General features: G+C 46.6%; 1 protein-coding gene across 3 annotated transcripts in view; it reads right to left on the bottom strand.

The window, feature by feature from the left end:
* The window catches only part of LRCH1 (leucine rich repeats and calponin homology domain containing 1), a 184,930-nt gene extending 168,360 nt beyond the window's left edge, over positions 1-16,570 (bottom strand). For all 3 annotated transcript variants that reach the window (XM_040991405.1, XM_040991403.1, XM_040991404.1), the window contains exon 1: positions 16,022-16,570. In XM_040991405.1, coding sequence (XP_040847339.1) covers positions 16,022-16,337 — 316 coding nt within the window. In that variant the 5' untranslated portion in view covers positions 16,338-16,570. The remainder of the gene's footprint in view (positions 1-16,021) is intronic.
* Between the last annotated feature and the right edge of the window lie 838 nt (positions 16,571-17,408).

The following is a 17,408-nucleotide window of genomic DNA, read 5'->3' as shown; positions in this document are numbered from 1 at the left end:
TCTGCTTCTGGCTCCAACTTCCTGCTAATGTGCACCCTGGAAAGTAGCAGATGTTTTTGTATCAAGTACTTGGGTGCCCATCACTCATGTGGGAGACCCAAATTGAATTCCAGGCTCCTGATGTCAGACTGGCCCAGCCAGGGATGTTGCAGACATTTAAGGAGCAAACCAGGAGATTTTTCTCTCTGCTGTTGCTGCTGCTCCAGTAAAAATAAGTGGATAAAATGTTGAAAAAGAGAGAAGCCAACCAAGTTCTGTAATTTCCTTCCCAGGTAGTTTGGCAGCCAAAAAAGATAACCAGGCACACTGCTCCAGTCTGGACCACATCTTAAGCTAGCCACAGGGATCTGGACAAGTCACTTAACTTTGACTGTATTTCAGTTTTTTTTTTTAAATAGTTATTTGCTTTTATTGCAAAGTCAGATATACAAAGAGAGAGGAAGATTTTCTGTCTACAGATTCACTCCCCAAGTGGCCGCAATGGCCAGAGCTGCACCGATCTGAAGCCAGGAGCCAGGAACCTCCTCCAGGTCTCCCAGGCAGGTGCAGGGTCCCAAGGCTTTGGGCCGTCCTTGACTGCTTTCCCAGGCCACAAGCAGGGAGCTGGATGGGAAGTGGAGCCACCGGGATTAGAATCAGCACCCATATGGGATCCTGGTGAGTTCAAGGTAAGGACTTTAGCTGCGGCCACAGTACTGGGTCCGGTATTTCAGTTTATTCTTAAAATATGGGGTTTCCCAATCACTATGGGAAGGACATATAACTTACCATCCAAATGAGAATGTTTTAAAGTAGGAGGCCATTACCAAAAGGCCAGGGTGAGAGGTAAAAACCCAGACTCTCCAGCAAACCAGGATTTAGCATCTCACTCTTACAAACACCTCTCAAGAGTATCCTTTGTGCATCCAGCTTGATCTCATTTTCTCCCAAAAAGCAAGTGAGTGCTACATTCAGTGCAAAGTGACTTGTTGGCAAGGTGATGGGGCTTGTCCGGTCCAATCTACCATGTAGTATCAAGAGATACACTTAAATAGCAGAATGATGGACATAATGACTAATAATGAAGGACTATACTATCGTAACGATATGGGGGAAATCAATGAGGGGGGACTGGAGGTTGGGCAGGGGGAAGGGAAATCCCAGAGCCCATATGATTATATCATAAAATAATAAACAGATAATTTTTTTAAAAGGGCAAGAGAGAGATTACAAACAGGCTGCCCAAGCAGGGAGAGAAAGTGAGATCAGAGACCCAAGCCAGGAACTGAGCAGCTTTGGAAGACAGGGCTGGCTCACTATGAATGCCCTGAGCTGGGTCACAGTGTTTCTATCACTCACTCTCCTAAGAGACAGACATTGCGGGTTCTATTAGGGCACATTACCTCCAAACTCCCACTGAGCAAATTTCATAAGGTGACCAAATCCTCATTAACATGCTGATTCCAGCGACTGGGATGAGAGGAGTGGAGCGGAGCAGATGCAAGTCCTCATCACAGCCTACTGAATTTTACATTTGATTTAGGCACATGTGCACTCCTAAATTCACGCATAGCACACCTTTAGAGTGCTGCTTACACACAACATGGCATGAACTCTAACAGCCAAGAGGTTATGACAAGCCTATAACCACCAGGACTGACACAACTAAAATCAGGATTAATCCTGGCTTTCTAGAGACCACACCCACAAGGGGAAAAAAGCATAATTACTTTAAATTGCATGCAGAGATTGTCATCCACACCTCTGGGGGAACTGCAGAAAGATTCATTTGCCTTCAATTGCACAATTTGATTTCTTTAAATTAGAGTCAATCTGCATACAGGGGCACTAAAATCTTTTTCAGCTGTCATCTTGTGCTGTCCCGCTAGTTCATTTACAAGACGGTAAAAGCAGCTAGGGCATGGAAGGATCTTCATTTTCAAAAGGACACATTTTTAGAAATCAAGTCAATGATACTGATAAAATAGCTTTTCTGAATATAAGTTGTTAGAGCCCACAGGAAATGTTCCAGAAATTTAATTTCTTAACCTCCCGTTCAGTGGCTTTGTTCATTTCTCTTTGCTGCGAATAAAATAAACCACCAATAGGCTGTCCAATAAGGCTATATGTGACAAAGCTTAACAAGAATAGGGATCGGCATAACGGCGCACTGGCATCCCATAACAGAATACCAGTTCCAGGCCCAGATGCTCTGTTCTATTCCAGCCCCCTGACAATGTGCCTAGGAGAGCAGTGAAAGATGGCACCCCATAATTTGGGCCCTTGTTAACCACGTGGGAGATCCAGATTGAGTTCTGGGCTCCTGACTTCTTTTGCCATGGCCCAGTCTTGGCTGTTGGGACCATCTGGAAAGTAAGCTGGTAAATGGAAGATCTTCCTCTTTCCCTGTCTCTTTCACTTTGTCTATCACAGAAATAATTTTTTCTAAATTTCAAGAAAAAAAAAGGAGAAGAAGAAAAAGAAAAAGAAGAAAACTTTTGGGGCAGTCATTGTGGCATAGTGCATAAAGCCACTGCCTTTCATACCAGCATCCCATATGGATGCCAGTCTGAGTCCCGGCAGCGCCGCTTCTGATCCAGCTCCTTGTTAATGGCCTGGAAAAAGCAGTAAAAGTTGGCCCAGACGTCTGGGCCATGTCACCAAGGCCGTCCTAAACAAAGCTCCTGGCTTCAGCCTAACCTAGTTCTGGCCCTTGAGGGAAATGAAACAGCTGATGAAAGATCTCTATTTCTCTCTCTCTAACTCTTTCTCTCTCCATAACTCTGACTTTCAAGCAAATAAAATCTTTTGGGCCCAGTGCTGTGGCCTAGTGGCTAAAGTCCTTGCCTTGAACACACCACGATCCCGTATGGGCGCTGGTTCTAATCCCAGCAGCTTCACTTCCCATCCAGCTCCCTGCCTGTGGCCTGGGAAAGCAGTCGAGGACGGCCCAAAGCCTTGGGACCCTGCATCTGCATGTAAGACCTGAAGCATGTTCCTGGCTCCTGGCTTCAGATCAGCACAGCACCAGCTGTTACGGTCACTTGGCAGAGTAAATCATCGGACCGAAGATCTTCCTCGTTTCTCCTCCACTCTTTATATTTGACTTTGCAATAAAAATAAATCTTTTTTAGAATCTTTTTTTTAAAAAAAGTTTTATACCAAAACAAAAAAATCCAACTGTAATATGCAGAGTTTTAAAATAATAGAGCCTTGAAGAAAACAGCTGCTGGCTGGCTATGCCACTTACTTGGGGTTGCAACTCTCCTGGCACATCCCATCGGTCCTTTGTACTCACTTCCTGATTAATGGTGGAATCACTTGCTAGAGAATCTGAGTGTCACAGAGGGCTGGACCACAAAAATCTCAGTGTATCCCCAAGGACTATCTGTCAAAATGCTGTGGGCTTGGTTCTCATCCACAAAATCTCCCTCTCTAATCTTTGGATCTAAATCTTCAGCGGCAGTGCCACAGCGGCTCCCACACTTCTTCAACAAGAGCTCAGGTGCCAGTTTTGGCTCTGATATGCCCAGCTTGCACATGCACACATTTCCTTCTCACAGCGATCCCCCACTCTGTAAAGGGACCCGAGGCCCGAGGCATGCCTGAGGAAATGTCCTGAAGCCCCTGGAGCCACTATGACCCCACTTTCACCAACAGAATCCCCTCCTGCTCCCTCACACACAAGGAGATTTCAAAGGACTGGTGGGAAATGCAATTTAAAGACAAAACTTAACTTGTGGTGCCAAAAGAATTGAAATCCCAGCAGCGTTTCTCCACAATAACATTTTGCACCAACATTTTTGAAAAACCCTGTAGGCATGGATTTCAAAACACTTTAATACCAAGACAAACATCTTTTAATTGTATTTTCTACAAGTGTTGTGAAAGTTCCCTGTGGTATTTTCAGAATGAGAGTAAACTTATCATGAGAATTCTATTAACCTCTGATTAAAGTTCAAAAGTGAAGGCAGGGTGCGGGTAAGAATAAGAAGAGTGTCACTTGAACCTGATAAATCTATTGCATCTTTGCTTTGCCACGTGCATTTCCTCACTTCTCACAGGAGAAGCCTGGCACAGAGCAGGTGCCATCACATACAAAGATCAACAAATTGGTTTTTGGCCAAGAGCATGGAAAAACAATTGATTTCCTTCTTTCATTTTTAGTCTGGCAGAACTTTGACGTCAATGGCAGGACTCTGGCAGAAGCTGAATAGACCCCCCTGGGGCCTGAGTTGCCAGCCCTCCTGTGCGAAGGCCAAGGCCAAGGCCCCCTGCACCCTGCATCTGAACGCCGTGTGTACCCCAGAACCCTGGCTCCCCATTCTCCACAGGGATAACCCTGAGCTCCTCCTTCTTCAACAGCCATGCTCCCTCCAGGATGTAAAGAGATCTTAGAACTCTGCTAAAGAGAAGAACGGATGGAAATAGCATTCGATCTTTGATGATGCGGCCCTGAGACAACCACTGGTGAGCAGCAAACCCAAAGAAAATCCTTATCACCAACCAGCTGTGGTGGTCTCCATTCCTGTAATATGGACTAATACCCTTCAAAATGGTGAAGAGACAGTAACAACACATACTAAAATCATGGATACCCAAGCTTTCTATCTATTGAGATTAATTCAGAATGGTCTCCACACCTCTAGAAATTGAGTCTTCTTATGCCTGCAAGGTTGAGTGTCTTTTCTAAAAATATAGAGTGGAATGACAATGACAAAAATAATGATGATGATAGCTAAATCATTGCCAAGTGTACACCTAAGCACTTGACATATACCATTAATTAGTTTACTTCTCACAGCAATTCTACATTTGTTACTCCCATTTTATGATGAGCAAACTGAGGCACAGGTAAGTAAATTTTTTTCCATGTCTGAATTTTTTAGCCACGTCCTGTGGAGGAAGGAGGAAGACCCAGTCAGAGCCTGTGCTCTTAGCCCCTTTGCTATGCCATGCAGACAACTTCTAAAGCTTTATTTGCCTGAAGGAAACTAAGGCTCATGACCCTAGGGGGATGAGCAGAAACACTTAAGCAGGTTACCTTATAAATCATCACAAGTACTTAAGGGGTAAACAGCATGTTTGCTTTTAACAAGCTAGACTACAAACTTAAAGTTGACAGATTGACTAACTTATCTTCAACTCTAAAGCTTAGCACAGCAATTAGGGAGCTGCTTGCTATGACCACGATCCACATTCACAGTGTCCCAATTTAAGGCTCATTTCGGCTTCTGATTCCAGCTTCCTGCTAATTCAGACTCTGGGAGGCAGCAGAAGATGGCTCAGGTATGAGGGTTCCTGACACCCACTTGACTGAGTCCTAGGCTCTGATCCCAGCTTTGTCCTGCAGCAGCCCTGTGGGTTGTAGACAGTTGGGGAGTGAACCCACAAATGGAACAACTTTGTGTCTTTCAAATTACTTAGAGATAATCACTTGGGGAAATAACAAGTAAGTAACATAACAATCCAGCAGAGAAACATGTAAACCCCTACCTCCTGTCTCACCCGGGGCAGACCTGGTTGGCAGCCTCAAGTCTCAGAACTGACCACAATGGACCCACAGCTGATGCCAATCTTTGCTTCCTACACCAGCAAAAGAGACTGAAGTAGTTCAGTCCGAGTGTCAAAAGATAGTGAACTTAGACCCATGTCCAGAAAGGGCTACGGGGAGAGAATCATTTTCCTTAATCAAGAACCTCTTTCCCAGCTGGATTCCACATTAGAACTGACACTGCGATTTTCCCTAGTCCTTACAAACAGGAAGGCCCATGTCTGCTAGAGTTAAACAATCCTTCACAGGCTAGGGAGAAAACCAAGCCACAGCTAAGGACATTGTTTCTATAGGAAAATGCATTCCGAGTTCTAGAATAAAAAGCCTGCAATGAGAGACTTTTTGTGAGCTCTCAGCTTCAGTTGGGGGCTGCTCAACATGCCTTTTTACTACTTCAAATCCAATTTACAAGGGGCCCGGGCATGTCCCCCAAACCACATGCAGTAAAATCCTGAACCAACATGTTTAATTTGTAACTACTGTTCATGGTCTATCTTAATCTCCACAGCTTGGGACCATATGTTTTTAAGGTTGATCAGTAATTTTTGTTCTTTTGGGGGCCTATTCCATGGCTGGTTCAGGGTAAATCTGACCCTAGAACTCCATATATGGAAGGAACAACAAGCTCCTACAGCAGTTAAAACTAGCAAAGCTGAAATGTGATAACACATATCACATTACACACATTTACATGAGTAAGAAATTCAGAAAGTTAATGAAAGAATTATTTACAGATCAAGGGTAAATTAAAGTATTAAGAGAACAACTTTAGTGCAAAAAAAAAAAATGAAATCCATGGACAGTTTTTCTTAACATACATTTCTCATGAACTATTTAATACATGCCTAGGTGAAGCCACTAAAGTAATGGGTAGCCAAGAAAGCACTCATGATGTTCTCTGTGCTGTTACACGTGACCTTTGTCTTCACAGCAACTCTAACCAGGGCATTCTGTCACCAAACTTGCCCTGCAGAATTAACCAGTGCTCAGATTCAGATTATCTGGCCGAAGCCACATTTTTCTCTCCCAAACACATCTGTATTTGAAAAGCAACGTGACCCAGAAAGGAAAAGACAACAGACAGAGATCTCCCATCAGTGGTTGACTTCCCAAGGTTCCAACAGCCAGATCTGGGTCATCCAGAACTCCCAAGCCCTTGGGCCGTCGTTCACTGCTTTCTCAGGCACATTAGCAAGGAACTGGATGAGCAACATAGCAGCCAAAACCCAAACTGGTGTTCTGACACAAGGTACAAGTCACAAGCCGTGGCTTAACACATTGTGTCACAACTCTGGCCCCAAGAAATCCAATTTTCAAACACTAACCTAGACCAACAGTGAGCAGGGGGTAAGAGACAGAGGGTGGGCAAGGGGAAAAAGATTTCCATTGCACAAGAACTGAATGATTTTATCTTAAAGTAATACCTGTTAATGAGAATTTTGGACATTTAAAAAAACATTTTCAAGTATTTCTTTAACTCTCACACAATTCTGTGAAGTAAGCAAAATTTTTGTCTCCAAAATTTTTTCAGCATCCATAGGTCCTTCCATGATAAATGTGCCAAAAAAAATGTTCATTGAGTTTTCTTTATATGCTAATATCAGGCACTATTTGATACAATAAAACCTGTGCCCAATCACAGCATTGTAGTATAAGTGGGTTAAACTACCTGCTGAAAACCCATATGGGCACCAGTTCAAAGTCCCAGTGGCTCTACTTCTGAGCCATCTCATTGTTAATGTGCCTGGGAAAGCAACAGATAGTGGATCATGTCCTTGGGCCCCTGCACCCACGTGGGGCACTTGTTTCTCCCAGCTCCAACCATTGTGGTCATTTGGGGAGTGAACCAGCAGACAAAAGATCTCTCTTTCTCTGTCTCCCTCTCTCTCCGAACTTTACCTTTCAAATAAATAAACAAATGAATGAATTAAAAAAGAGTGTGCCAGCCTCCTTCCGATTTTATGATCACTCATTATATGCCCAAATACAATACTGCTTCCCAGACCCTTGAAAATGTTGATGAGAAGTAACCTCAGCCTGACTCAAGAAAAGAGCAACTGTAGTGGCTCACAATCCCGGGTGTCTCCCTAGCTGTACAAGATGGAAGCAGAGCTCAAACAAGCCATATTTTCAGTGTAAATGGGATCTTTCCTCTTGTGGCAGCAGAGTCAGGTGTTCAACATTACCTGCTGAGACTCGAACCACAGGCCCAATGAGAGAGAGCAACATGTATGATCCTGACAACTGGATTGTACCTCAGACAAGCCTGGTGCCCACCTCCTGAGAGGGCAGCATGAAGGCCATCCTCTTATAGGCTCAACATCCACTTCCTCAGACTGGCGAACAGCGGTAGGCTCCAGCTACTACAGAGTGGTGGGAGGGTGAGTGAGTGCTCACAAGGAAGTCCTCCTCCTGGGTACCTCAGAATGTGACTATTTCTAGAACTTTGAAGAAACAAATGAGGTTATATAATTTAGTGTAAGTAGGTCCTAACTCAACTGGTAAAAACAGGAAATTTAGAAAGAAGACATGAGTGCATGAAGAAAGGAAAGATCATAGACAGACACAGGAAAACATGCCACCTGCAAGCCAGAGGGGCCAACCTGCCAACATGCGGCTCTCAGACTCCCAACCCTTAGAAATGCAAGGAACACATTTATTGTCCAAACCCCCAGCCTGTGGTATTTTATAGGGCAGCACTAGCAGGTAAGTGCAGCAGGCAAAGCTAAGACATAAAAAGATGCCATGGGAGCAAAATAAGTCCGCACCAGGAAAATGACAGCAGATGAACAAATACGCAGAGGAAGCAGGCATGCCCGCCCTGTGGAGGATCTCAGACAGTGGATCCCAACGACCAAGGCTCGGAGTAAAGCGGGACAAGTCTCTAATCCTTACCCAGTACTATCTGTGTTCCCCACCCTCCGGGGTACCAAAAGTAAGCGCAAGTTCCTCTTCAACTACATGTCAGATATCAGGGAAAGAGAAAAGAGCAAAACTGGGAGAAAGCGCAGTAGGTTCCCTTCTCCAAAGAGCGTACATTCCACAACCCAAGTAGCAGCTGCAAACAGCAAATAGCACCAAATCCTATACAGACTCCATTTTTTCTACACATACTTGTCTAAGATGAAGTTCCCTTTATAACTCAGACACAGAAAATTAACAAGTAAAAGCAAAGCAGAAAAAATAACAGTATGTTAAAGTGAAGTGGACATGATTTCTTGCTCTCTTGTGTTGAACTCAGGCTTCTTGTGATGAGGTGAGACAACAGAAGTCTTAGATGATGAGAAAGTAAATCATGCAGGCATTGTGAGGTGGTGTCAGGCTCCGATGCAGTACCAGGACATGCGTACTGAGATAGTAGGACAGAGTGTCTGATAACCAAGATGGCCGCCATGAATCACAGGGGTACAATTTAGCAAATGGATGGTTTGCACTCCAGGTGGGATGGAGGGAGTCAGTACAAGACTTCATCACACTACTTGACTGGAGCACAATTTCAAACTTAACACAAGCTGTTTTGTTTCTGGAATTTTCCATTTAATCTGTTCAGACAATACTTGACTGCAGGTAACTAATACTGCGGGTAACTGAAAGAATAAAGTACAATCTCAATAAGGGGAGATTCCTGTATCCAAAGAAGAAAGACAGAAAACAAACAATGCAACAAAAAAATAATGCCAAAAAAAAAAAAGCCTTGCAGCTAGGCAGGACTGAATGCTGATGTGGTAAACAGAGGCGGTTTTCTTTGAGCCAGCGTGGGGACTGGATGGAATGAGACCAGGGTGAGGGCGGTGAGGAGAGGAGACACGGGAAGGGAAAAAGGGCTGGGAAAGCCAGATTGAGGGCAATTTGAAGGCAGGGCCAGCCAAACAGTCAGTTCAGGGATGGTGCCGACTTCGAACTGTCCCCATTGCTTGTAGAGATAAAACCAGCTACACCAGAGCCAAGCTGACTGGACCAAGTCAAACACATAAGGCTGCTCCTCACTCCAGGTGGCCTTCACACCCAAAATATGAAAGACTATTAGAGGAAGATGCCGGAGAGCCAGACTGTACGTCCTGTACCACCGGAGTCTGCTGTCCAAAGCAAGGCCTCCCAAGAAGCTCTGGATCAGAAACGCTAGGCTTGGGGGCTTCTCTCTGCCCATTTGGCAAGGGAAGAGGAAATGCAAAACTCATTAGCTGGAGGGCCCCCACCCTGTTTTATCTCACGCCCTTCCACCTCCCTCACCAGCCAAAGGAGAGGAGTGGTGGGGGAGGGTTGTGGACAGCCAAACAAAGAAAACCAAACGTCAAGGGAGGTCCCCAACTGGCATAACCTATCCCTAAGAATGCTCTAAAGACCTCACTCACCATAAGCAGCAATCTTCCACCCAGCAGAAATATGAAGTGTTTATGTTATTCAAATCAGACGCACTGAATAACTCTGGTATGTACCCTGCCGCCCCCTCCCCTGCAACTACTTCCTCCTCTATGGCCAGTGCAGAAATCTAACTCACAAGGCACTGATTTCCCCTCACTTGCACTGTTGGAGTAACAAGCCAGAGAAACCCTATTCTCACAGTTCGTCAACTTTCAATTCTTGTAAACAATCTCACTTTATTTTTGAATTACTTTATGGGAACAGATGGCTTCCAAATGTACTATGTGTTACTCCAGGATATGGAAGCAATATTACTGAGCTCTGAAATTCAAATGAAAAACAAGGCAGGCGCACTTGAAGCCTGAGTCTATTTTAGTAAGCTCATTTTTTCCTAAACTAAGTCTTACTTAGAATTCTTTTTCTTTGCTTGTTCCAGTTTGGTTATTGTTGTTATTTAAACAATTCAGATCACACACACACACCCAAAAAAATGATCTGAAATATCATGGCAAAATAAAGAAAAGCTTTCATGCAACTTAAAAATGGTAGCAATAACAGAAGCCAGGCATCCTATGACTCATGCATAAATAAAGGCATCAGCTATGTAAATATAGTTGGGCTTTGTGTCTTAAAACTTTTATGATAGATTATAATTTTGCAAGTTGAAAGTACCTCTGCAACAACTGACACATCATTTGAAGAGTTGACAGATTGGCAGGATTATCTCTACTCACTAGGCCTCTTTCCTCCAACACTAAGGCAGAAGAAATCCCATTTTCCAAAAGGGTAAACAAACATAAAAAACCATGCCTATGGGAAACAGTCTCACTAACAGGTTTCTGTGAGGCTCGAAATAAAGCTCCACTTGAAGGGTGCAGTAATCACCTGACACACAATAGCAGCATTTCTGCCACTTAAGAAGTCTCAGCAGACATCACAGCACAGACAGCTAAGCCACTGCCTGCCATGCCACCAGGGCATGTATCCAGGACATCAGCTCAGGCCTCAGCTGCTCAGCTTCCAATCCAGTTACCTGTTAATGTACTTGGAGGGGAGCAGATGATGGCCCCTGCTACCGATCTAAGAGACCCAGTTAGCTCCTGGCTTCAGTTTGGCCCAGACGTGTCTATTGCATTCACTCGGGGAATAAATCAATGATTGGACAATCTTATTCTCTTTGTCTTGCCCCTCTCTCTGGTGTTCTGTCTTTCAAATAAAACAAATAAATCTTAAAAGAAAAAAACAACTAAGTAAATAAATTAAGAAGCCTCTGGAAAAGCTCACACAATCTAACATGGGGACGGGGTATGATTATGGAGAGATATTAAAAGTCAACACTTCCCCACTTCTACATAAAAACTTAAAACATATGGGAGCAATAATAGAAATGTATGGAAACTGCATATTTAAACAAGTAGCAACGAAGCTGAGTAAGGACACAGAAAAAGACTGTATGCAGACCACAAGGACAGCCAAGAGCAAACGTAGACTGACTTCTGAACTGATCAGCATCAACATGGATTTCAAAATCTGTCCCTTCAGACTCATATCAAAGAATCAAAAAACCATGATATGAAAAATGTGTTTGCTACAATAACTCAAAAACTAAATGACTTTAATAAAAATAGATTATACCAAATGTTGACACAGTATCATAGTAACCCAAAATCAGCAAGATGCCAGGGCAACTGTCAAACTCTCCAGTAGGATCAATTATATGACGAAGGTCAACCAGACACAGTTTTATAAACTGCCACAGGCAAAGAAAAAAAAAAATCCAGAAGTTTAATTGCACACTCTTCTTTACTCTGGATGCATGTTAAGTGTCTCCTGCCTTTTCAATAAACTCCTGAGAACACCATGCATGCTTGCAGAGATTGTATATGTAATAACACAGATGCTCAGAAGAGCGCATCTGAATATGATTCAGAACCACTGTACCTGGCTACATTGAGTCCTCATTGTCCTGGAAGCTTTTAATATTAGAAATCTTCTTTATACCAACAAGGAAGAATTATCAACAGTAGGAAAATAATAACAGCGAGGAAAAAGAAATAATTTATACTTAACATGTAAAGAAGCATTTAGAATATCACACAAGTTGGGTCCCTTATTTGTTAATGATAACAATAGCTAACAAATATAATACAATAGCAAAAAAAATCAACATTAGATATAGCCATAAATGAATGATTTGAGGAAATACATGATTTCAAACATTTCACTGCTTGTATAATGAAAAATCTTTGTGGCCAGAACCATGGAACCACTCACAGAACCGATGACGAAGCGTTTCTTTATCTCATCCAGTATGGATTCCAGCCGCTAAGCCATGCTAAGATCCTAAGCACTGTGTGACTAGAGAATGGGAGTAGGGTGGGAAAAGACAGCCTGTCACAGATAATCCTGCTCATGAATCTTGAGAAGATTCTTTGCATCTGGACAGACATGTGAGAGCCAACTCAGACAGACAAGGGTGTTAGTTCCCCCAGCTGAAAAACCCCAGGCCTCAAGGAAAGCAGCTCAGGCAGCCTGCGCTCAGCCGCACATCAGAAGGTGGCAGCAGGTGACGGGACATGATCTCTTCTACCTGCAGAATCGCTCAGGTTCTCCCCATCTTGGAACCATCTTTGCTTTGCAGTCATAGGATGTTCACAGCCCTACTGTAGGGGCCAAAATAAAGAAACAGGCATTCACTGAACATTTTTATACCAAATCTCTACATTCCTGTCTATATATGCTCTTCATTTCCCATAGTCCTTCCTGCTTTACAGTCACCTTATAATAATAACATACTAATTTTACCAAGGATCATGCATATCCAATCTGGAAGCTTCCTTTTTATGTTCTAAAAACATGTCTTATTTAGTCTGAGACACTTTCTTTTCTTACTCTTCAATTCCCTTTCAATCATACCAATACCTTTTGAACCCATTCATCCAAATGACACTACTCTGTAAGTCAGCATCGAGCAAGCAGTTTGCTTTGCTCACTTACTTGTGTGTGTCTTTGGATGCAGTTCAATCCCAGGCTTCAGTTTGTATTTATTTCTAACCATCGCTGGGGCATTTGTTGTGAGCCAGCTCAACTCAATACTAAGCAATGGCGTCTTCACAAAACAGAAATATTCTTTCTATCCCCAAATTCTTCTTCATTAAATCCATTTCTTCATTGATTTCCACATGCCCTCTCCAGTTAGGGCAGAAACTTCATGAGGGTGACAAGCATATCCTCATTGCCCAGATGCGCACTCGGCACAGTTAGGAAGATTCCCTCATGGAATGAATATGGGTGGAATGAGTGAATCTCCAGAATGCTGCCTCTCAGCAGCATTCTGTACCTCTCAGCACCTGCCCTCTGCTTCACGGGATTGCCGTCAAGGACACAAAAGCTATGGCAGGGCTCACAGTTCAATCTATCATTCACCGTTCAGTTCCTACATGTCCGCAAGCCCAGTGCTGGGCAGACCAAAGCCAGGAGTGTGGCACTCAATCCAACATGGGTGGCAAATCTACAAATACTTGAGCCACCTTCTGCTGTTTTTCCCAGCCACATTAGTAGGCTGTTTGATTGGAAGTAGAGCTGCCAATACAGGAAACAGCTCCCATAGGGGATGCTGACATAGCAGGTAGCAGTTTGACTAGCTGTTCCACAACAGGCCCAGAAGAGTTACTGTTTACAGAACACACACCATAAGCGCTGTTCACCATAAGGGCTGCAGGGATTAGAACTAATGCCCATATGGGATCCTGGCATGTGCAAAGCAATGACTTTAGCCGCTAGGCCCAATTTTAAGAAATATTCTATAAACAAGAGCCACTGTATATTTTGTATATATGTATAAATCTCTCTCTTGTGCTATTCATATGTTAAACTCTACTAAAACTCCCTATGTAGAAAATGTCAACCATAAGCTCAACGGAGACCATTTCAAGTATTGCTTTATGCTTTTTGCTCTTCCAAAAGTTCAGCTAAGTCTTTAGAACAAAGAGAAAAACATAGGGTGGCTTACAAACAGCTTTTGACTTGAGGCAAAGACTTTTTTAAAATAAATAAATATATCTTTAGCACATTTGGATATTCAAAAGTCATGTAAAATAACGGGCTGCACTGAACACTTTTTTTTTCCTCTTCCCTAGGTTGGCTTACAGACTTAGTTAACATCCCTCCTCTCTCCCTCCCTCAAGCAGTACTGCATTTCTGGATAAAGGGTTAACAGTAAGATTCTGAGATTTTTAGCCAGAATTCTCAGAGAACTTAAATGTGCAGATGAGGCTTATCATTGGGAACTGAAAAAACTCACAGCCTAAGCAAGCAGAGAGAACAGGAAGGTATATTTTGCGTTATCTACCTACCACCCACCCATGACAGGGTCTTAATTAGAAGGAATGATCCCTATTTTAAAACAACTGTTTTCCTTAAATGCCAAACACAGCCCATGCACCAAGTTCACCCAACTCTGGAAATAAGTATCAGGTGACAAAGGCAGGAGCATGAAGGTGGAATCCCTCCACTGAGCTGTACAAACCACCGCTGTTCCGAGTCCAGTGCCAGCTCTGTTTGCTACAGTTCTACCCAACCATCCATAGTCCATACTCACTCTATGGTGGAGGGGAAGAGGAGTTTAAGATTTATTTAAAGTTAATGATTCAGGCAATTCTTGAAATAACTCACGCTTGGGAAGGCACAACCCAAGAGCGCCAATCAAAAGAGACTCAGCAGCTGCTGGGAACTCCGTTTTGGAAACTCCCTTTTTCTTGGCCATTCCTGACTGTGCCCAAATCCAAACCACAAAGCTGAATGACCCCAGAGAGTCAGAGTTCTTTGCCTCCAGGGAACTCAGAACTCTAGGGCTCTGGATAAATGTTTAGTGAATTGGAGGGCAGAAAGGGCATTACAAACCAGGTGTCCAGATTCCACTTGCCTGCCACCTAGCCTCACCCTCTCCAAGGGGAGGCCCCAAACAGCCAGGATCCAAGAGGCCCGACTGTGGGCTAGCAAGTACAAGCAAGGAGATGACAGTGACTTCAATGTACCAGGCACCAACGCGGTAGGACAGGCTGGGTGCTTGCCAGGATGCAAACCTTCCCCACTCCCATTCCCCAGGGAGCTAAACCAGACAGTTGGAGGAAACCAAGTCAGTTCTGCCCACATCCCCAGGCCTGTTCCACCAGCACCCTCCTTCCTGTTTATGGATCCAGATCCTACCACGGCAGCTACCAAAGAGAAAGCAGACATCTCAATATGTCAACACATGACATAACTTGAAAAAGCTGGCTGCCTATTGGCGCGAGTTACAACTTGCCGGGCTCACGCAAGGAAAACCGGCTCGCTTTAATTACTTCTCTTTTCATACGCCTCGCAGAGTCCTCCGGAGCCCCCGCAAAGATCGGCTTACAGGGCACCAGGTAGCCCTTCCCCGGAGGACCCATACAGCGTGGGCGGTAAACGAATGCAGGGAGCGAAGCAACCTTCGCCTTCCCAAGCCGTGGCCGAGGCGGAGCTGCCCACTCGTCCAGGCGCAGAAAGAGGCCGTCTTGGGCACCCTCTCGCAGGCGGCACCCATTGCCCGGCAGCTCGCTCGCTGTAGGCGCCGAACGGGTCCCCTGCAGCTCAGGACCGATGCCCTGGGGTCATCCGGGGCGCGCCACCTTTGTCTGGTTTCCCCATTAGAACCTGCGAAGCCTGGTTGCCAACCGGGTTTGATATGCTCTGAGGCGCGGCCGCGACTGCCTGCACCCGGGTGCCCAGACCCGGAGCGGCAGCCCCAAACTTCCCACTTGCACCCGGCATACACGCCTGTCTGGAAGTCCCGGCCCTTGGGGTCACTTCCCCACTGCGCCGCCGCCACCGGCTGGGTGGAGAACCGGGAACCCGCGCGCTCGCGGACGCGCCCCTTTCCACCCCCGCACCGAGCCTCCCGCCACCAGACAAGGGAGGGCCACGCGAGCCTTTCTGCCCCGCCCGCTTCTCCCGCGCCCACGCGCTCTCTCGGGACAGCTGGTGCTGGTGGACCCCCAGCGAGGCCAATCTCAGACCGGTGGCCGCGCGTCGGGCCCGGCGCGATAGCGAATCAGACCAAAGACACCTATAGCCACTGCCTGCTGCCGGGCCCCTTTCTCTCACCTGCCTGCACCGTGTCCGAAAGGTCGTGGCCCGGGGCCGCGGTCCTGGGAAATTCCTTCAGTTTCCTGGCACTGAGGTTCAAGCCCCCGGAGTTGACCGCCTCCTCCAGCGCGCGCTCCAGACCCCGGTTCAAGGGCAGGTTGAAGCCGCCGCTGCCGGCGCCGCCACTGCCGCCAGTGCCGCCGCCAGCTCCGGTACCTCCATGCTGGTGGTGGTGGTGGTGGTGGTGGTGAGGGTGAGGGTGATGATGAGGGTGCAAGGTAGCCACCGAGAGGGCAGGGACGAAAGGTTGGGGTTCGCCTCCCGGCGTCGCCATCTTCTCCCGCGCGCGCCCCCCCCACACCCCGCCCTGCCGCTCTCCTGCGGGGGGGGTCGCAGCGTTTCCTCAGGCCGGGAGGACGGCAGTTCCCAGCCGAGTCTTCGCAGTGCTCCCCTAGAAAGACGCCGACTGGAAGGGAGGAGGCTGCGGCAGGCGCGCGGCTGAGGGGGCGGACGAGAGGCGGCCGCAGCAGCTCAGCCTTGAAGGCAGCCTGAGCCCGGGAAGCCGCCGAGTGCGGCGGCGGCAGCGCGCATGTGCCTCCTCGCCTCAGCGCCCTCCTCGCGGCGGCGCTCCCTCCGCGCCAGCTCCCGCCTGCTCCTCCCTCCGGCCCCGCGCCGCCCGCTCCGCTCCCCGCCGCCCGGCCGCGGGGAACCAGGCGGCTGGACTTGTATTCGGGGAGGTGGCTTTGAATTGGGAGCCCACCAGGCTTACTACGGTGGAGGTGGGCGGAGGGGGACACGAGGTTTAAAAGCGAGTGGGGACGCTTTGAGGAAACGAAGGCAAGGTAATTAGTGAGTGCGACGGGACCCTGTCGTCTCAGTTCCCCCAGCTCTGACTGAGCCAGAGTGCCCCCCGAGTTTCTCAGGAGAGGGGTCAGCCCCCACAGCCTGCCGTGGAGGCTGGTCTAAGCAGTCGTTGTTGCCTGGATCCAGCAGGTCGTGGGCGGGGGGGAAATGGTTCCTGTCGGGCTAAGGAAGAAGTTGAAACACTTAGCGGGGGCAGCCCCTCAGTCGGAGGTGCAGCTGGGTTCGAAGGGCAACCCCTGGGCCTTGGGCTCCCACTCCATGAGAGAGTGTTTCCGGGGCTAGACTCCGTTGCCAACAATAACTGGTGGTTGAGTGGCCAGAGAGAATTGCCATACAGACGCAGGAAGGAGGGACTGACAACCTCATGGTCCTTTTTAGGGTGGACAGCATGAACTGACACAGGAGGAAGAGGGGCTGGGCATGGCCATGTGAGCCCGGAATTGTGGTGCCCAGAGAAGCCAGAAGGACTCTAGACACCATGCGAGGGTCCTCGTGCCTGGCCTTCTCCGTGTCCCCTACGGGCCGTGGGCACTCCCAGATC

This window comes from Ochotona curzoniae, unplaced genomic scaffold, assembly GCF_017591425.1.
Source record: "Ochotona curzoniae isolate NIBS_2020 unplaced genomic scaffold, NIBS_Ocur_1.0 contig_64, whole genome shotgun sequence".
Classification (NCBI taxonomy): Eukaryota; Metazoa; Chordata; class Mammalia; order Lagomorpha; family Ochotonidae; genus Ochotona; species Ochotona curzoniae.
The sequence above is the reverse complement of the archived record's forward strand: the minus strand, read 5'-3'. Positions and strand labels throughout refer to the sequence as shown.